The sequence below is a fragment of the Chamaea fasciata genome, unplaced genomic scaffold, assembly GCF_029207755.1.
Source record: "Chamaea fasciata isolate MVZ Bird 193981 ecotype frontalis unplaced genomic scaffold, bChaFas1.0.hap1 SCAF_14, whole genome shotgun sequence".
Lineage (NCBI taxonomy): Eukaryota > Metazoa > Chordata > Aves > Passeriformes > Sylviidae > Chamaea > Chamaea fasciata.
The window spans coordinates 11169759-11192135 of NW_027094099.1; the positions used below are offsets into that span (position 1 = coordinate 11169759).

Genomic DNA, 22377 nt, shown 5'->3' on the forward strand with positions numbered 1-22377 from the left:
AATTAATCCAAAGTAAATCAAGTTCATGGAACAGAAATCTAGGTAGCAGATAACTGATGGAAATTTCCTGTGGGATTCCCATCTCTGTGGGAGGGTGCTGTACATTATAGAAATAGACATGCTTTTTTTTTTTTTTTTTTCCCAAAAAAGCACATAAAAAGAAGGTTGAAAACAGTTTAAAGAAAATAAGAAACATCTGCCTTCCTCCTCACTCTTTTTTGTGTAGGTTATTCGTCACTTCCCTGCTAAAACAGATTGTCACATTTTACTCTTTTTTTTTTGTGTGTGTATAGGTTTAATATGGAAAAGCACAGGCCAACTAACTGCAAGTTGTTCTTGCATTTTGATTTTTGTGTCTGATAGCATTTGAACAGAAAAAATGAAGACAAGAAGCTTACTCTTTAAAGTTTATAACCAAACTCTGAATCTCCAGCTAGGTTACCTCTGACAGCTTTCTTCAGATTTCTTCTCCAGCTATATTCTTATTGACCATTTCAGCTGCAGTTAAATATTTCCCTTTAGCTGATGGTCATCTTGGAACAGGCAGAGGATGTTGCTGGAACATGTCTGAAGGCAAAAGAGATGAGCAATGAGGCCATTCTACCCTGGGCAAGTCTCCAAGGGAAGTATTACACACTTGGCTTTCATGCCCTGATATGTGAGACCTTGTGATTTGACTACTTGAAGTGGTAAAACTCAAGGTATGATTTGAAGTACAGTTGGTTTTGCATTGCGCAACATGGACTGTCTGTGTTAGCTGGAAAGAGTACAATGCAGTGATACTATTTAGTGTCTAATTAGCATTTTCTCTCAAAGGTTATTAACTGGACTATCTCCAGCTGTCTCTTTACTTAGGTAAGTGTTACATCCACATTAACTTTTAAAACACAAACGTGCCTTGTGTGGGGTCAGGATTAGTTGCACATAATCTCACTTTTTGTTTGGGAAACTGAGTCAGAAAGTTATTTATCCAAACACTTGTAGCTGCTCCTCATCAGACATCAGAGTAGGTGCCTGGATCCTGGATCTTCTGTCCTCAACACTTGTCCATGCTGCACGAATGTTGTCACCTAAAGGCAGCCTCCCTTCTCCGGGATATTTGAGCTTTACTATGCTTCGATGCCCTCTGCTGCTCCATTAAAATACTGCTGTCTGCCTGCTATCCAAGGAACATGGATAATTTTGTTCTACACTTTTTTTTCTATAAATTACTTGTCCTGATAGTTCCCCTGGTGAGAAGTTGCTAGTAATAAGGATTAGAGGAAGTGACATAGGCTGCACTGAAAATTATTTTCTTTGAAGATATTTTTTCACTTCTGAAATTCTGACATGATTCAGACTAAGGTCGCGGAGTTTTCTTGTTTTATGGCAAAGGTAGATTTTATATATATGTACATACATGTAGTTTTTGTTGCTGTTTTGTTAGGTTTCTGCCTATACAGCATATGGGATCTAATATTCAAAAGTAGAGAGCCATTTCAGATTCCTGAAATCATGCGCTATAAATTTTGATTTGGGAGCTTGAAGTCATCTATGAATTGCATTGTAGATGCTTATTCTTTTCCTCCGGTTTGTTGGTTTTGATTTTTTGACATTCCCCTCCTTTCCTCTGTATTTTTTTGCTTTTTGCCAGTTAGTTTGGTAGATTCATTTTCTGGTTACTCCTGTTGTCTAGAAAGAAGCCTTAAGGCTGTAAGCCATTAACCTACACCTTTTGCTGTATTGGAGGCCTGTTGTTGCTGTATGGTTCCAGCTGCAGTGATCTTTGTGTTAAAAATCTGTGGACTAAATTCCTTCCTGCAGTTTCAGTTTCTTCGGTGGTTCTTTCTAGCTTTCAGGAACACCCATAATAAAATGTTACATTAGACTTGGATTTCTATATTATTAAGATAGTCACAGCAATTGAAAGGAAAAGTACTATTGTGTGATGTTTGTGACCTTATGTATATTCAATTAATCCAGTTTACCTTTTTCCTCAAGCCAAGCAGTTGTTCTTTGTGCTTTGTGTGAGAATTGTGTACCCAGTGTCTCATTTGACTCTGTCCAATTTCAGCTTCCAATGGCTGGTTTGTCCTACAATACTGTTCTACAATTCATAGAAATAAATAAACTTCAAGTAACTGTGATTTGCTCATGGGAAGGTGTTTGCAATACTGTTATCCTGTGTTCTCTCTGTTCATGAAGGCCCATAGGTAAGACAATGTCTTGTCCCTTAGACCATTTTTATTATTACTTTTTTGACCTTCAGCTTTTCAAAAATTTATAAAAATATAACAAGCAAAATTGTGGCAGGCTTTTCAAAATCAGTTTCACCATTTTTAAGTGCAATTGTAATTATTTTCTTATTCTTACTGACTACTGAGTGCTGTTTTTATTTATTAATTAGTAATTATACCTACTTCCCAATTCCCTTTGTTGATTCCTTAACAAGGGTTACTTGAAATCTGTCACTCGTTTACATTCATTTATCATGTGAATTATCAATTATGTAAGACTTGATTTTAAAGCTATGCCTACCAGATCAAATGCTCTGCAAAAGTTAAACAGTTTCATAATTACCATTAAGCCTCCCAGCCACACCTGGGATCAGAGTGTGGCATCAGGTTTCTGTTACAGGACTGCTTCTCTGTCGCTGTGCACAGCAAAGTTTTCTTGGTTCTCTGCTTATGCTCCTCTGTTTGTGGGAAGCACACGATTTCCCTTATCTGTATGGAGCCATTACCTTGGCACAGAAAGTGAAGGCAATTTATAATTCTGTTTTTAAGATAGGCTGTCAGCAAATCCTGTCCTGACCACTCCTGAGGGTATCTTATACAAAAAAATAATTGTTCCTGGATTGGTGATTGATGTAGCAGAACTGATAGAAGTTATATTGTTTAAAAGTGTTTATAAATCACCCTGTCCATATGTTCATTTCCTGTAATCTGTCATTATGGTTTCAAACATAATTGTGAGAGACACAAAACTGGCTTCGTAGCACTCAGGAATGAGGTTTGCTTCCATTTGGTCTACGTTGAAAGGTGGCTCAAAGGAAAAATTATAATCCTGGAATACCATGTACGTTACAACAGGATATCTTTGCTCTGTGGTTTTGAATTACTGAAGGGCGTAGTTTGTCTTTAGAGTTTTTCCCCTAGCATTGCTGGGATTTATGCAAAGTAATTGGGCCATTTAAAGGGATTGCTTGGCAGAGAGGACCATGGGTTTTTTTAATACAATTCTTTTTCTCACTTGGGAGGTTAACATTATGACAAGCTGGGTTTACAGTCAGTGTTGAGTGGGGATTTTGGCTCCGTCTGACAGAGATGGACTGCTAGAGCATGGTGTGGTATGATCACAGCACAGAGCTCTCTGCTCTGTTCCTGAAGATGCTTCCCAGTTTCTCAGCAGGGCCCAGGAGCTGAATGAGGGAGCAGTTATTGCAACAAGAGTGAAATCTGAAACACTCTCTTCATGAACAGGTTTTTGCATTGCAAGGGATGGAAAAATAGTTTTGGAGAAGCAGTCTAACTTTAACCAACTTTTAGTTCTTTGTCAAACTCAGCCAGAAGCATGACGAAGGCAGAGGTTTACTCTGTTACAAAGTGCCCCTACTCCAGGGTCTTGCTAAAACAGGAGAATAGTTTGAGCATAAACATTTTGTAAACTCTGTTTGTCCCTTGGGTACCCAACCATGACTGGTGGTGAGATTACCGGCCTTCAAACTGTGCACGTTTTCTTCCAGTTACAGATTATTCCTTTAAAGAGGCAAAATAATGCACACAATATTGTCTTCTAAAGCTGCCATGCATTCCTCCAGAAGTATTATTAACTGTCTACACACTCTATCCAGTTTTCCTTAGTCACAAGTCTTGTTAAGGAATCTGTACATTGCCAGGCTTCGTCAAACTATATGAGCCTTCTATTCTGCATAGTGGACAAGGACAACATCTGAGTTAAGTATGGTAAAACCAGGAAAGCAACTTTTTTCTTTCTGCCTTTTTTTTTTTTTTAATTTTTTTTAGTACTTCTCTGTTGTCTGGGTAAATTTTCAACTCTCTCACTTCCTATAAAGGGTTTGTACTGACAGACTGAGATCTTTCACTGACATCTGTGTCAGTTAAGTAAAACACTTCTTTATTGCAGACTTGTTTGTAAGGAGCAGATTTGAATGAGTTCATAACTGTAAATGCAAAAAATGTGTCATTTAAGAGACACATGCAGATTGTCTCTACTGAGTGACTGATTTTAGTCAAGAGCTAAGGAATAGCTTGGGTTCTGAATTAGGATTTGGGGATATAATAAAAATTGTTAGCTATGCAATTGAAAAGTATCCCTTAAGTCCCAACTCAGGATGTGCTTCTTTCTCTCTTTTTGAAAAATTGGAAAGAAATAACATATTTGAGTTGTGTTGCTCAGTATAGCAGGAGGAGTAAATTCTACTGCTGGTCTTATAAGAGGTCAGAGCACATGATCAGCCCATCTTTCTTCTCAAACACCAAATCAGTGCTTTATTCCAGTTTTCCAGCAGACAATTTATTAGGTGCTTTAGGTGTTATGTTCGTGCATTTTATCAAAATATGGTTGGTGTGATGGTACATTTCAGTGCTCTTTTGTCAATCCCTTTATTAGCATTTTATAGTTATAATTTTAGAAGAGATTTCCTTTAAAAACATGATCAGTTTTAATGTTAACTGAGGAACTTTCTCTTACTTGGGAAAACTGCTTGTAGTGTCCAAACCGTTATATGCCAGCAAAATTGGATTTTTGTGTTTTCCCTCAGTGCATCTCTGACTTAGATTTGTGTTCACTTTGTGTGTGTGCAGACACACTTGAGATCTGCTTTTAATTACTGGATAGGATTTACAAATCAGAAATACAAACACAAGCACACACCTTTTTAATCATATGTAAGTCACCTTTCAAAAACTGTCAAGGAATCATATTTTTAGAAGCGTATTATTTGTATAGACACAAGTAAGGCAATAGCTCAGACTTTGAGATTATGAACACACTTATGATGAGGATATTCTTGGCATAAGTCAGGAGTATTATATAATAAGGAAACAATGTCTTTTTATACTTTTCTTCCAAAACATTCCCTAGTGAGAACTAAGCGAAAAAAACCCCATAGGATTGCCTATGAATAGATCCCCTTGCAACATGATAACTTCAGCCAAATTACACAAAGTAGATTTAAAATCCTTCTCATGTTTTCATAGTTATGTTTTTAAAACCCTCTGTTGGCATCTAATGTGAATTCTGATTGTGTAACTGTAAGACCCAGATCAACAATGTATAGATGGTATTAAACTGTCCCTCTAGCATTATGGATGCCTAAAAGGCAAGAGACCCAGTTGTCAAAAGCAATAAACTATTTAAATGACGTAAAATAAAAGCAGTGGGACTAATCCAGATTTACCTGGTGCCCCAGAATATACAGAAAAGCAGTGCTGAGGCTGAGGAAAGTGTCTTTGGCTCAGTAGTGCTATAGGTTTATGATTGTGTTCACCACAAATGTAAAGCCTAACTTAAGGTCAGATCCTTGTAAGGCAGCCTTCAGAAAGGTCGGTGACCTGCTGTAACAAGAAGTGTCAGAGGGACTGGGGAGGGACTGGCTCCTGCAACAGCTCAGATTCAGGAAATAGATGAGTGGTTGGTGGTTACCCCTCTTCACTCTTTTTGCTTCCCCTGGGACTTTTGTAGCTCTCCAGTATCACACAGAATACAGCCCCATACCTCCTAGAGGGCCATGTGCAAATGCTGAGAACTGAGGTGGAGCGAAGTGTAGATGAATGTGGATATAGCAGCTGTTGTCTGTGTTAATGATGTTTCCTAGTGTTTCATGAGAAGTTTCTAAAGAAAGCTGTTAATCCAAAGTGGCCAGGAGAATGAGAAAATATACTGGTACAATAGGTGGTATTTATAGTACAAGTGAGGATTTGGGAGTTAAGTTAATGGTCTAAATTGGGCAGGAACTGTTCATCAGCAAGCTTAAAAGCCTCCAAGGAGCAGTAGTCTTTGGGTGTGCAATATATTGTTTTCAGACAGACCATCTGGGAATAGGTATATATAGCCAGCCTCCAGAAGACTAGATTCTTCCAAGCTGCTTTTATATTAAATAAGAAACACAAAGTTGATTTGTGATAAAAGAGTAGAGCAAAACAGTAGTTAGATGATTTGAAGGATGTTTAAAACGGGAAATATATTGTGAGATAACGTGTTTTGGAAGAGGCTCCCCTCTGGCAGGCCTAAACCAGGACACACATGCTGGAAAGAACAGATAGCTGAGTGATGGACCTTGTCTCTGAGCCAAATGTGAGACATTACAAGGCCTGTGGATTAAAACAGTGAAGGCCTTTCTTTACTTTTGTGTTCTGAATCCTGGTTGCTTCTTCAGAGTAGCTGTACCTTAGCCCTTCTCCCCCACCACCACGTGTGGTACAGATCAAAGGGAGAATGGCTCTGGAAGTCACCGTGGTCTATACTTGGCTTCCAGTCAGGATCAAGTCCCAGTGAACTCTTCCTGGTGAGTATTTGTCTAAGGTGTTTTTAAATCTATTTGTTGATCAGGACTGCAAAGCCTTCCAAACCCAGCATTTCCTTATTGTTGTAGTTAGCTTCCCCTATTGTTTGTTATTCTTACCTAGCTGCTGCTGTGACTTTGAACATACAAAGGGCGAAGGAGAATGAGATCACAAGCCAAATTTAGACTTGTCATCTCTGCAAAGGCTGAGAAGTTTGTTCTTTATTTTTCAGTCCATGAGTTGCTACTCAGATAATTTTTAATAGAGTTGAATGATCTGCATGAAAAACTATGGAATTTATAGATGTAGTTTTTATATTTATATATGGGTGCTGATCTGCCTTTGTGCTCAGTGAGATGAATATGATAAACTAATTATGTTGTGTTCTTTGAGTTGACTGATAAATGGTGAGCAAGATCTTTTCTTCAGGAAAAAAAGGCCTCATTTGAGGATCTATTTTAAGAAGAGAAATAAGTAGTGCCATAAAATGTGCAGCATTCAAAAGTGTTTGAAATTTGACAGTGGATGAACTTGTATAAAATCTGTTAACTGTGTGTTGTGGACTGCACAGCTCATTGATCTCCTAGCTCTCTGGAAAGCTTCACTTAATTAATTTAGCTTTATATATTTCAGTGGAAAAAAATGTCTGCAACCAAGCAGGAAGTTGTTTCAGGCTTTCAAAATAAATTTGTATATGGAATATGGGAAAAGACATAAAAGATGTATCTCTCATGCCAAAAAAAGGAACTTTGCTGTGCTAAAGATGTTGAAAAAAGCACCATTTTAAATCTATGTGTGTGTGTGTGTAAAAATGTATTCTTAAGTGGATCCTTTTTGAGAGTATTTGAAGAAGCATAATTCTAGGCTCTTAACAAATACTTTATAGCCAGGGGAGACTGGTAAGAGAAATGAAGTTGAGAAAAGAATGTAGGAGATTTTTTCCCCTCTTCTTTGATCTTTATCTGCCCATATGTGTAAGAAATCGCATCCACATCTGTAGTTTGGCTGCATCTGACATGGAATTCAGGGGTTCTTGTAGCTCCTATACAAAACCCAGCAAAGTGAGTGAGATACTTTCCATCAAATTCAATGGCTTTTATATCAAGCTTTATTCACTAAGTGCCTGACAGTGATAGTTTGGTTATCGTTCATTTACCAGAGTATTTAGCAGGATTAAAAACAAAACGGTAATTTATTGGTTAAGTTATTTACACAAATTTTCCTTAGGTCCAAATGCTAATAATAAAACCCAGAACCCACAAAATCCCCCTATACTCCTCCCTTCTCCAAACCCTTCAAATACAAGCAACCAGGGAATTTTATAAATAGATATTCTTACCTTTACTACAAAAAATTCATGCGGAAGTCCTATCTTGGAATAAGCTATTCATTAGTTGGCTTGGCAGAAGGAACATAATCCAAATGAATGAGCTGCCAAGAGTATTTTTAGTGGTTTTATATGTTGCCCATTCAAATCTTGGAAAATTTCTTCAGAAAATTGGACAAACTGACCACTCATTTTTATGGGCTTTCACAAGATCTAAAAGTGAAAAACAACTATTGTATTTAGCATCTGTTAATGGAGGTTTCAGGCTACAGAACTTGAGAAGGTACTGCTGGGAAGCTAATACAATAACCATAAAATATTGGACTGATAATAGGAAACACTGGCACTGAACAGATATGGAAAGAGTCATGCTAATATTCCATATCCAGGCCTGCTGCCCTGTGCCGAGTGCTGTGGTGAAACATACACAGTAGTAGAGATCTGGAATGAAATCAGAGTCAAACTCAAGATAGATGAAATTGTCTTTCTCCCATGAATGCTATTCATTGGATACTTCTGTCTTTGGAGAATTAAAAGCCAGGAACTTGGACACAGAAGAGAAAGCACATTGTGCTAACATTTTTCCAAACGGGGAAATACATGTCTTTACCCCACATGTGTAATTAAGCCCTCATCTTCCTTTATTTGAAGTCAGTGGCTTTTTCTCTTGCTTCTTTGGGAATTGGATCTAGACCTGTGCTGCCATTGTAACTGTTCCCTAGACAGGTTTTTTTCTCCCCAAGCTGGAAGCTAGAAAATCAATAAAAGGAAAACTATTCACCAGATATCAAATGAGTTTCAGTGGATTATATTTTATTTGACTTAAAGTGGAAAGGAATGACAAGAGAATATTGCATTTTTAATCCCACATAAAATACATTTCTGGGAAACTGTTCTCTGCACGTGGACCTTTTTTTTTCCCCTCAGCAACAGTCTTTTTTTAACCTATACATAGGTTATATCCAAAAGCTGCCCTCAGAACTTCTGCATACTGAGATCCTCTGCAAGATGAGATATAGGCAGGAGATTTTAATGTTTGGGGAGTTTTTTGGTTGGTTGTTTTTTTGGATTTTTTTAAACTATCTAAAAATAAAGGCAACCCTTCCTGACAAATTTAAATATGTTTTGCTGCTTATGAGAGAACATAGCTGGAGGAAGCTTGAGATGTCAGAATTGGTACAAGCTTTTGACTGTGAATAACCAGAGATCAAACAGAAGTTACACCTCTGGTGGAGCAGAAGCAGCTTAAGGACCCATTTGACTGGTGCAGGTGCCCACCAAGGAAGGTTCCCAACAACAAGTCAGGCTGCCCTTGTGTAAAGCTACCCCTTCCAAACAATGAGTGAAACTGTTCTTCAAGGCCAGGAAATCAGTTGAAGCCAGTGGAGCTGCGCAAACTTAAATATTAAATTTGTCTCTAAGTTAAGATGAGTAATAAAAAGAAACACTGCAATTATATTTTGATTTTGGATCAGTTATGCCATTGCTAAATATGACCCAAAGATCAGCTCATGGTTAAAGGGGCAAGAAATGCTTTCTCTGAGAAGAAAAATTATCTGGCTAAATTTGATTTATGCCACAGTAAAGAGGCACCATGATCAGGCTGACAAGTTTTAGAGTTACTTTGTGCAGAATTTCAGTCAGACTGCTTTTCAGTTATAGGCTTAGTAAATCTCCTTCAATATATTAATTTAAAATGGCTCTTCAAAAAGATTTATCTACCTTAAAATCAGGGGTCACAAATACATAAACATAAAATAATTCCTTTGAAATCCAAAATTTATGATTTTGTCTCCATTTATAGAAATAGAAATTAAGATTTGTATAATTGCTGTCATCTAACAATATGGATTTAATAATTTTTCCTTTTGACATTTATTCTCTTGCCAGGCTGTATCTGCTTATGGTCTGTGATCTGCTTTGCATTACGTTTATAGAAATATTACCATTAAAAGTGTTACATGTAGTATTAAATAACAGGGTGAGGCAGGAGACATGAGTAGAATCACTTGTTCACAAATGAGGAGTTTGGATGCCTCATCTCTGTGACAGGGTATAAATAGCTCTAATCAAATCATTGGTCTGGCACTAGGGATAATCCTGGTATGAAATTGAGGCAGGCAGGAGTGCAATATCCCAATATCCAGGGGTTATGAATATTGCAGATTATGGATAGACAAAATGCACAAGAAAGACTTTCCTATACTGACTGCTCTTGCTGCAGTTTATTCTTCTCTCAGTATTTCCCCTATAAACTCCTTTTATTCATAGGCTTGGCAGTTAGCCATGAAATTTCGCTTCTAGCAGGAACTTGGCAGACAGTGTCTCAAGTCAGGAAAATTATTTTAAACAAATTTTTAAAATATATGTATTGGGGCTCTTTTAAAAGTTAGAGGTGCAGTAATTTTTTTCTGAAAAAAAGGATTTGTTTCAGTGGGTTTTTTTCATTGTAAATTCTCTAAACATTTTCCTAAAAAAGGAAAAAAAAGTTGTAAACAAATAGTGAAAACATGACTTTTCTTTCAAAAACATGTGCATGAAAGTTCTGTACAGAAGTGTCAACGACTTGTGTGTTTTTAAGTGATGGTTTTTAGAGTATTGCTTTAAATCAAATGCCTCATGTGTCACTGTGATGGAATAAAGCTTGTTTATGATGTTATAAACTGTTAGGGAAATAGTATGCACCATAAGTAATTTTAAATGCCCACTCTCCCTCTTGATTTACTTTTCTGTAATACGTCTGTAAATTTTGTGTTCAAGAGTCTTGGAAAATCAGCCCTTCAACAAGTTTAGCATAATGCAATAATTGATAAGGTTGTGTGAGCAAGTGGTGCCATTATGTGAATGTGTTGAGGTGGGAGTACACTCGGGCTGTGTGGGCCTTCATGGGAACAGAACAGCCCTTCTCATACTTCAGAGTTTGCAGTGGTAGTTTGGGAAAATGCCACCTGGATCACCATGAAGCAGCAGGAGAGATTTGGATGGTGATTGTGGCTCTTAAAGTTCACCTGTAGGCTGAGAAACAACTCCCTCCCATGCTCTCCCTTGTCACATTTCTCCTACAGTAAACTGAAACTTTGCTGTCTCAGTGATTTTAATCTGGATGTTCAATAGTTGGTAACATTCCTGTCATAGCTCTCCTTAGCCTGGAATGACTTCCTCAAACACTGTCAAGTGGGTCTCCTTTAAATGAGCACATCAAATGAGAGACAAGGAGTCCTGAACTGGCACAGGAATTTTATCAAAAGAAGATGAGTCTATGATAGGTACTGGACCCTTAAGAGAAATGCATAGGATTTCTTTTTGTTTGTACTGGTTTTTCACATGGAAAGCATTATTTAAGAGTGTTGAAAAATAATGATGTCACAGAAGTAGGATTGCAATTTCATATGGCATCAGAATATGGGAAAATCTCCTGAAAAACAGGCCTCAACAGGAAAGATTTTGCATATTTGACAGTGGCACCAATGTGCTCCTGTGGGATCTTTGAAAGCTGCTGGTCCTCTCCTTTCACAGACATAAGGCCCATCCTTTCATCTGGGTTACTCTTGTTTTTCCACTGAAGTGAGACCAGTTTTAAAAATTGCATGGTAAAGCATTTAAAAGAACCTTCATTTGGAATGTTTGCAAATGCATTTAATAAGTTAATTCAAAAAAATAATGCCAGATATACTTCCCAGAAATTGGAATCTCTTTTTCTATTATGCACCTGAGGCATTCTGCATGTTGGACTCTGGCTGACCTGTCACACTGTTTGTGCTGGATGGGGAACATGTGGTGTGCTGTGTGAAGGTGGAAAAAGCCTCCGTATCCAGGTGCAAATTTTGAATATGCATTCAGTAAAGCCTTCATGCATTATTACTATTTTATGAACTCCAGGAAATATATGGACTGGTGTTAATGCAAGTTTGTAAGAAGGCCCAGAGACAATTAACATATCAAAATGTCTTGAAGATTGTCTTCCTCTTCACACTTCGTACCTACTCTAGATACCCATATTTGAATGGGTAATGTTTAGAGTTGCAAAACAGGAGGTGGAAGAGCTCTATAAGGTGCAGGAAAATCTGCCTTTGGGCACTGAGATAAAATTCTCAGCTGTGCTACTCTCACAAAGCACTTCATCCTTCTTCCTGAGGTCAGATTCTCATCTGTAAAATGGACATAATGCATAATGCTAAAGAGCTGCAAAGAAAAAGTTTAAAGACCACTTAGTGTATTTGTATTGGGAAAATGCTCTTGTTATGTCTGTGCCAAGTTTTCTTAGCACAACTACATGTAAGGGCTGAGTGTTTAAATACCATATTGAGGAGAATATTTTCTAATTGATAATTTATAAATTATTTTATTACATACTAGGATATAACTTTTAAGTTCTTCATTGGGAATGTTAATATAATCAATGATTTTTTAAAAAATAATATATTTCTAATAAACTTTTTAAAGCATCTCATTCCTTCTTTTGCCCATTTTAAAATGCCACCTTTATCTCTCTTCCAAGCTCTGGCAAGTATTTGCCTTAGGCTGGCTACTGAGAAAGTGAGGGAGTGTGTTACAATTGACATTGGTTTACTGCTTATGTTTCCTTTCAGAACCTTTGTGTGTTTTCCAGGGTCTGTGGCTTTTGAGCTGTATGCCAGCAACACGTGCAAAGCTTCAAGTTCTAATTCTCCAGACCACTTAGAAATGGAGGGAATTGGAGTGATGCTAAAAATTTCTCAGTGCAGTTTCCATTTCAGATGAGGCAGATTCAGAGGAATGGATATGTATTGAGAGTTCAGATTTATATATTTCCATCTACGTAGTCACATGAACGGAAATCTTGGAAGACAACTAAATACTGGAAACTCAAGGATGAGTTTTTCCTATTTTTCATCCTGGGCAACTGTCCTGGATGGTTGGACCTAAAAGCTGATTAGACACTTGGTCTGCCTCCCTGACTATCACCAAAGTTAGTGAAAACCTTCCTCCCTGTTCTCAGGAGGGTATCTTCTCTATGTTCTAATGCTGGCAAGTGTGGGACAATATTTACCACTGTAGATAAGCAGATACAGGGCTTATATGGCTCTGGTTGAGCAAGCAGGAATGTAAACCAGGGCAACTAAGTCATTGCCAGTGATGCAATGCACCAGTATTTGTAGGATGTGCTTATCAGGGTTTTAAAAAGGGTTTCTCTCTTTTCTATAAGTTTTTCTGTCAAAATAGTAATTTACGGAATATCACCCGAGAAAATAGAACAGTTTGCTGTTTCTCAGAGAGGCCAGAAGCAAGTGCTTCTCTTGTCAAAGTCAGGAATGGAATAAAAAGGTACCCTGGGACTCTGGTGTAGGTCATCACATCTGTCAGCAGCAAGTAAAACAGAATTTGTGTGGAGCTTTTCTAAACCCATCTGAACCATGCCATTAACTCAGAAATTGAAAAATCGCGACTTAATTATGCTCTAAGCTCTTCAATACTTATTCCTTTTAGCAGGAACGTGTACGTGCTGTCCTTAGCAGTTAGATGCAGGAAGAGTTTTAGGTGTCAGGTGTTCTAGTGCAGTTGCTTTCTGCTTGGGCTAGTTAGGGAGGGATCCACAATTTCTTCTCCATGCCCACTAATTCCACGTTCCCTCTGTTACTTCACAAAGAAGGAAGGAGGGGATACAGCCTCTTTTTAGTGCCAAAAGCCTCAACTAGCTCATAGGTGCCAAACAGCCAAGCAACATTTCATCCCTTCTTGGATGCCAAAAGCCTCAAGTATCCCTGCTCCACCTGCCAAAACCTCCAGCTCTGTCCTGACAACTCCTGCAGAGCAGGCCTGTGCTGTCAATGTGAAATTTTGCAACACTCTGACAACGGAAAAATCTGGATGCAGTATAACAGAAAAACATGCTGAGATTTGCCTTCAGTTTAGTATGAAAATGAATTACGCTGTAAATATTTCCTGTGTGTGACACTTGTGCATGCGTTCTTCTCCAAAATTTGAATTTATTCAAAACTTCTGTAGAATGAAAATATATTGCAGAATTCAACACTGAGAGGTCTAAATTCCATCTGAGCCCCCAGATGTATTTTTTCATGTAGCTCACTAAGTCCATCATTTGCCTTTTGGCCGATTCCTTGCTGGTGATTCACCTTGTTACTGAGCTTTAGCAGCTTGTGTTTCTGAAATATTCTTGTTATTATGGGGCACAGGTTCCATTTTGCAGTGAGTTTGCAGTGCTAAGGCCAAGTGCAAGGAGTAGGTAATGTAACTGAAATAATGTTAACAGTTTTAAAACTAATTAATTCTAAACATCTGCTTAAAATGGCTGCCTTTACTCCCAGGTGTTTTTTATCAGTCTAAAATAATGATGCATTGTTTTTTCTCCAGGATTTTAAAATTCCAGATATGTTCTTCTTAACATACAGAGTAATACATAATTTACTTTGGTACATAGAAGTAAAAGAATTATTAAACTCAATGACATATACAGTGCACAATTAGGTAATATATAATGTACTCAGAAATAGTAGAATTATATCAGGAAATGTCTTGAAATCTGTTTTAGGGAAACGAGGAGTTTTTAAGCTAAAACCAGGTAATGCAAAAATCTTTTAATAATAATTCTTATTTGTCTGGAAATATGTTTGGACTGTTCTATTTAGTCGCTGCCACAAGTGAAATAGTTTTTCCTAGATCTGTAATCTGTGTTCTACACCTCACTTAGTATACTAAATAGATGTGAAAATCATTTTTGTATGTGACCTAAGCAATGAAAGTGACTTCTAGTGCAGCTTGTTGCAAAGCTCTGGACATAACAGCCAGATTTAAAAGTGAAGGATACAGTTCTGAGGTTGAATAACATACCCAGTGATTATCTGCAGGTAAATACTTGTTCTTTCCTGCCCATGGATACAGTCATCAGTGCAATTTGATACCTCTTCCACCAAGTGTAGTGTCTGGAAACAAGAATCTGGGAAATGCATCACAGAGCTACTCAGGCAGGATATTTTCCCTTCAGTGCCATAATTCCTTGTGCTACCTCTGTTTGGAGCTGTTGTAGGAATGAGGGGAAGCAAATGGCACAGTTCAGTGCTGCACATGAAGATTAGTGAAGAGCAAAACAACCTTGTGCTTTGGAAGGCTCTGGAAGTCAGGACAGTGTTAATAGTATTTATGGGTTGTGAGAGTGGGAAGAAGCAATGAAAAGGAAATGCTTCATCCCTGTTCAAAACACCATCAAGGATGAAATTCACTCCTGGGAGAAGGGCCAGCACTGAGCTTCGGGTATTGCCTGATTTACGCCTTCAGTGGTACAGAAGTGGTATTTATACTCCTCAACAGGTTCTTTCCCTTAGATGAGTTTAATCTGAAGAACCTAAATTCTGTATTTAATGATAAGAAATGCATTGTTAAATAGCAAAATGCTATAACCATGCCAGTGGAATTCCTTTTGGTGATTTTCTTTTAGAATTTGGCAAGCCTTAGTGAATTAATGCAAAGCACTTTAGTAAGCAGCCATGAGAAAAACAAAACGCCATCCAGAGAGCTGCAGTGACACTGGCATAATAGCAGGTGTATTGGTAAATATTCCTCCATGTCCAAGTCCTTACATGAAATGAGAAAGACTTATCATCTGAGCCACATCACTTTAACCTGTTTGAATAGGGCATTTCTGTGTATCCATCCAGCCCCAGGCATGATCTACCTACTTCTGCTGCCCAGAGGTTGCACTGAATGTCTTCTAGAACCTGACAGAGCTGGGCACCCTGCCCTGGGGAGGTGCTTAGGGACTGTCACAGGGCAGGATTTGAGTTGATGTGTGCATGGCAGAGGGACTGTCACCTGAGGACTCTGGCAGAAGAATGTGTGTGCCAGGTCACACATTTCTTTCACTGCACATACTGCTGCTATAACACTCCTGTCAAATACTGTGGACTTGCCTTGTGTTTGTTTAAAGAAAAACTGTATGCTAGAAACTCTATAAAACAAACATTTAAGGTATCAGGGCATTTCTGTTGAGAAGCTGTGAATGCTAAACATTTACATATCCAAGCCTTATGTAATAGATGTCTGAATAATAATAAAACTGCATAAACTGACCCTGGTTCTCTGGCACCACTTCTCCTTTGAAGTCTGCATGACCAAATTCAAGACAATTATGTCATCCTTCATAACAGCCAAACAAAGTTTGGCCAAATAATCTTTTTTTCTCCATCTGACAGCACTGTGTTTGATTTTTGTAATGTGTGTCAATGTAGCTGTTGTTATTTACTGGGTGCTACAAGTGACAGTAAAAATCCCCTTGTTTTGGAGTTATGATCAGCCCTGTTAACATCTGGATTTCATTTATTTTACCTCAGTGCCCACTTTATACTCTGTTACTTTGAGTAGTATGTTGCAAGGAGGATTTGGCCTGAGAGCACATGCACACCCATAATGTACAGAACATGGTGGTTCAGTATGTGCCCATATGTGAGCAAAAACGGAGCCCTGGACAGAAGAAGAGAAACTGGCACCAACACTTTCCCCTCAGTTCAAATCTACCAGTGCCACACTCCAGAAAAGTTCTCTGTAGACAACATTGTCTTTGTCAGTTAAGGGTTGTCTGCTCAGATTGCACATTACTGGGCCTCAGATGTCAAGGAAGCCTTGGTAAAATGTCATCTCAGTCTTTGAAGCTCTGTCTGTGCCACCAAGCGCTTCAAAACTCAAGAGTTTATTTTCCCTTACCCCCTGATTCAACTAATCATCACCCAGGTTCATGTTTAGTGTTACGACTTTTCTGCTTTCAAAATGAGTTAGTTTGGGATGAAGTATTTTGAGTCTACCTTTATCGTGTACACTGGATTTCTGCAGAAACTTTGTTATAGGTTCTTAGCTCTTGCTCTGACTGCAATGTTTGCATCTAAGCCTGTGTTCACACATGGTACAACTCCTTCCAGTGACGTGTTTTCCCATCCAGCCCTACATAAAGAGCAGCAAACCATCTAGCTTGTGTTTATAGCTGGTTTAAGTTATTTTGTCTGGGTTCACTACAGCACTTGTGGCTTCATCATGTAACATCATGGGTGCACATGTGCATGTCCATGCACACATTTATGTTTGTGCTGGCACATAAATACTTCCATAATGGATATGCAAAATGTATCTATTGCACTTCATCTGTTGCACAATTAAGGCACTAAAGGAAAAACCATTCTAACACGGTCCAATGTTTCACTGCTAAACCATGTTAGAATTATGACTGAAGACAATAAAAACATGAAAAACTGAAGTCAAGCAAGCTGGGAATGCAGTCCTGATGTACAATAATATCCTTCTGTGTCCAATTGCAATTAGCTCTCAGTTTAATTCCTAAATGAGTTTCCAAGGCTTTGTTGGTGTAAATCATGATGTTGGTGATCTTTTCTTTATTTTACTTCAATTTATACCATGGTGAAGACAAATGTAATGTGTAGAGTTTATGAAACCAGACAGCTAGTAAATCAATATTATTTTGGTAGTAAATTACTTAGTCCGTGCAAGCTGCTTTTAACTCTTTCCCATGGGACAAATAGCTTGGACTAGCTGGAGCTTAAATCAACACTGTGGGCACTGAATTAGTCAATGATTCTAAAGAAGGCTTTGTTGGCATAAAGTTCTGCTTTGATCGTCACAGTATTTACAGCTTTTTAATTAGATACAGTTTACAACAATGGCTTTTATCAAAGCAGTTTGGGAAGTGAACAACTGGACTTTGTTTAGGGCTTTAGATGACATTCTGTCTGTTAATATCATGTGGCTGCTTTTAATACAATGATGAAGTTAGGATTATTTTAGGCGTTGTCACTGCTTTGTCCAAAGAAACTAGCTATTCTAAAAGAGAGCAGCACGTGTTGCTTTTTGAATATCACAAGTTTAGTCATTCCTCAACATGCTAAAACCCAGTCATTTGCTTTGGACTTGAAGAGAACAAACTAATTTTGCCCCCATAAATTTGAAAGAAGTGACTCTTTTGTTCATCTTGATTTATTTTCATGTACCGAGTGACTTGTTGGGAAGTGCCGAGCTTTTTTTGTCAAGACTGAAGGCAGTTGGTTCCATTTTCAGTGTCAGACATTTCAGACTTGGCTTCTGATATAAAGTAAACCCAGCATCAGTGTGAAAATTCCTCAGGGATCTTGGCAGAGCTGGGCTCTATCGTTTTTGGAATGGTAGATTGGCCTAAGAGTGCTTTTAAAGCTTTACGGTAAGCTATTGTAAAATTTGTAAATTTAAAAGAGCAAGAAAATTAAGAAGCCACTAATGTTTTTAGACCAACTTTTGCAATTCAGTGTTCAAATAGAGATGCTTATCCTCTAATAAAAAAATCACCTTTTTTTTTTTTTTGACAAGTTGACCACTGAAGTAAATGAGAATAAAAAATTGGCTGGAAATAGTTGTTTTATTAAAGCTTGAATTAAATTTTCATGTTCTCTCAGTTGTGATTCTTTTGGGGCAGAGTAAATATTGGTCAATATTCTCTGCCACCTGAGAAAAATAACTCACTGCCTCCCTTTTATCCACAATCTGACTTTCATAATGATGCCAAAAGCCATTACTTTATGTTAGTGGTATTTTTATGTGCAAACTATCACCATGGTGGTTTGAGAAATTGGTGTTTTAATCCTGACCTGGGTGTAATACAGAATTCTAAAAATCTTAGTTTCATTGTAACAGGCCCATCATGTGTTTGAACATGATGCCTTGTCTGTGTGCTTGAGACTTTGGTTCCTGCAGAGCATGTTGGGCATAGAAGAGTTGGGAACAACAGCATGTTTGGGCAGAGCAGTTCTTTGGCAGGAGGCAACACATCATATACACTGGATCTTCAAAGACTCTGCTTTTTCCCCATTTAATTATTGTGCATTAAAATAGTAAATTTGAAATATGTTAAATGAGCAGCAAAGTAACATAATTGGTACTATTAATGCCAAGCAGTGAAACCTACTCTGAACAATTTTTTACCCCCCCTCCTTTCTGTCTTCCTTTTTATTTTTCCTTTAGAACTCCAGAACTACCCGCTCAGACGAAGATAAGGATGATTCCTGGGATGCCTGGGGGGCCTGGAGTGATTGCTCACGGACCTGTGGAGGGGGAGCCTCCTACTCTCTGAGGAGATGCTTAAATGGCAGGTAAGCCACATGCTGATGTGTGTGGGGGTTCTTCTGCAGCTCTGGCACATTTCCAATCCTCTTCTGCTTGCTTCTGTTTCTGAGACCAAGTTTAATGCAGTATCAGCCAGGAAGTCACTTTTCTTAAAGAAGGCTTGGAGTGTGATGTGCTACTTAAGGGCAAATTGTATGTAACACAGAGCTAAAGATGATTGATGAAAGCACTGCCTGTTTCTTTTAGTGAAAAATGCACAAAGATCCTGAAGAAAAGTAATAGTTCCAGCAAGAAGCCTTGATACTCTACCAATGTGTTAGGGACTGTGAAGCAAGCTCAATAAATTGTGGCAGTATAAATTCCACTGTGGTTTTATTAATATTTTTAATGTGTTCCCCTGTGAAAAACATGTGTTTTCCATACCTTGACAAATGCATAGTTTAAAAGGTTTTTTCTGTGTTTGATTTTTGTAGTAATGTCCAGGAAACACACAACTGTGAAACAAAGTTTTGACATTTGTGTGTATCATAAACATTTTTAATTTGCATGTTGTGATGCAGTAAGTCTTGAAAAAGATTGGAAATTTGAGACTTGTAATACCTTGAGCTTTAACAGTTGTACCTTCAGCTGAGCTGAATTCTTGCTTCAGGCATTCATTTTTTTTCCTTTTCAAATGCTATTTTGCAGTTGCTCTCACACATTATAAAAAAGAAAAATAAATTGTTATCAATTTTCATGCAAGAAGAAGAAAATTTAATCCAAGAGATGTAAACCATCAGTTACATGTTCATGCATTCTTTAACGTAAGGCACATCTTCTGTATGAAGGGATTGTTCCAAAATACTGTTCCTGATGTTAGAGAAATCACTAATTATAATTTCTTGTCCAGTCTTTTGAAATATGTTTTAAGTTCTTTTGAAGGCTTGATATTGCCATTTTTAATATGGAAGAATATCTTACACTGCGCACAAGTGCTGGTTTGTTATTGAGAAGTTTGGCAGAGTGTATCTTTTAAAAAAGTGTGAAAATCAACCTCCCCAGATTTATGAGACCACAATAAATAACCATGACTCTATTACATGCCTGTTATTTCAGCTACTAACAACAGACTGAGGATCTGAATTGCCTGGATGTCAGCATTCACATGCATTGGGCACATTTGCATGCAGTCCATAAGAACTCTGGTTAATTTAAAATTATGAATCAGATATTCTGATCTTCTCCTCTAGGTCACATCCTGTTTATTAGAAGTAACTTGGTTGCAATCAGCATAGATCAGGTTTAGAAATGCCTTTTTTCAGAAAATAAATGTGTTTTTCATAAGGTTTGCAGTAAATTGGGCTTGCAGGGAAAGTCACACATTCTTTTCTGAAGAGTGACAGCACTGTAAAGAGTTGAATCCCCAGATCCCCTTTGTATTTAAACCTTGTATTTTGAGTCCAGATTATGGTAGGGCAGCAGCAATAAAATTCTAATTTTTGAGAGAATAACTAGCTGTAAAGCAGGCAAGGTTGTGTTTTGCTATTATACAGTGTAACCATTTTTACTCCTTTTTTTTTTTAGGAACTGTGAAGGTCGGAATATTCGATACAAAACCTGCAGTAGTAATGTGAGTCTGGCCTTTAATCCTGTTTTACTCATTCAAAAAATGTGTTAAAGTTTAAGAAATGCTGCTTCTTATTTAAAACCTTATGGTGCATAATTTTCTTTCCATCATTATTACCATTTTTAAACATTTCAGTCTGCATGACACCATGAGGTCTCAAATTTAGACTTCCCAAATGGACATTTTCTTTTGAAATTATACTGCCAATTGTGATTCAGAATGTTTTATATCACTTATTAGGAGAGTTACACATTTTGGAGGATTAACAGATCAATTCTCATCTTAAACTAGTGAGTGGTTTTCCTGGGGGTGCTGTCTTGTAGATGAAGCATTAAACTGAGCTCTGGATCATTTGTGGTTGTTAGTGCTATGGTGACTCTCTTCATGTGAACAAAGAGGTGCCTGGTCCCTTTCAGATCTTAAATAGGATAATTACTCCTTACATTCCCTCTGTTTGCCTAAACCCAGGTCTTTATATGTCTGTGTGCAAGAACATGCACATTTAGGTGCACTGGCACAGACGATTTCCATGAGTGAGTGTGAAGCTGGAGCTTTGACCATACAGGTGCTCTTACTGTGATGCAATTGCATTTCATTTTTAGAGACAGGTTTTATGAAAACCCTTCGCGTACAGCAAACTCCATGACTCATGTTCCACTGACTTTAGTTGTGCTTTGTGCTGTTTAAACAACTGCTACCCTTGAGACTGGGTCTAGGCTGCCCAAGGTGAGCAGCTCAGGCAGGATTTTGCGGTACCACTGGTCTACATCATGTGTGTGCAACCACGGTTATGGGTGTTTAAACTCAGGGTGGTTCATGGTCTGCACTCACCCCCTTGCTTGGCTTACCTCACAGTACAATGTGACAGTTGTATGCCCTCTTCCAGAAAAGACAGCAGGCAGATAAGTAATTAATAATAATACAAAAAGGTTGAATTATTATTGGTTGAATTATGCCCAAAGGTGTATTAGCTCAGGTGACACTCAGTCATTACCAATCTTGTAATTTTTGCCAGCAGCAGGCAGCTGTGGAGTGTGACATGTTCTCCTTTAGAGGCCTGACACTGGAAGTTGCCCAGTAAATATATTGAATCAGTGCATCTCCTAGGAGAACTGACCATTCCTGCTTTTCAGTTTGCCACACCTACAGTGTCTGCTGTGCCAGTTGGCTCCTGCCCTCCTTGAGAACAAGGCTTGCTCACACCTCTACGCTCCTCAGTGTTGGATGGATTTCCCACCACAGCAGCTCGCAGCAAAAGTTTCTGCTGGCAGAAGGAAGTGGAAGTGATAAATGAATCAGTCCCAGTGTATGCAGAAATCGGATTCTGGAGGCAAACCCTGTCCCTTGTCCTTTCAGAAGAAAAGGCCCAGCAGCTTGATGCACGATGGCCTGAGCTGATAAATAAAAATGCTACCTGCAAAAAAACCCTGATGTTTAAAAGCTGTGTGATAATTTGATGACTTGCAGCCATCAGGATGTAAGCAATGAACTGTCCCTCAGTGCTCCACTGCTTATCTAAACATCTTTTTGTATGCACTGTGTACAGTAACACAGCTCTGATTTCTGGGTCCTGTGCACTGCAGCTTCCAGCAGGAGCACAAAGAGATCATCTCAGTGCCCCTTGTTCCTCCAGCACCAGGCCTGGGAACTGCCCAGTGCCCAGGAAGGGAGGATGGTGGGGTCCATCAGGGCATATTTTCTGCTGTCATGCTCAGGTCTATGTGCCTTTAGTATATCTAAAGGCAGCTGTGGATGCAGTTCATTTTAAGATTTATGCAGTAGAAATCTGATGGAAATGAGGGCACTTTATGCTTCATGATAGAGAAAATTAAGATGATTCTCATATC

General features: G+C 38.2%; 1 protein-coding gene across 1 annotated transcript in view; it reads left to right on the forward strand.

Moving 5' to 3' along the window:
- Window positions 1-22377, forward strand: part of ADAMTSL3 (ADAMTS like 3) — a 169159-nt gene that overhangs the window by 55917 nt on the left and 90865 nt on the right. Inside the window, exons 4-5 of the mRNA XM_066196539.1 lie at window positions 18823-18950; window positions 20488-20533. Of these exons, the coding sequence (XP_066052636.1) occupies window positions 18823-18950; window positions 20488-20533 (174 nt within the window). The remainder of the gene's footprint in view (window positions 1-18822; window positions 18951-20487; window positions 20534-22377) is intronic.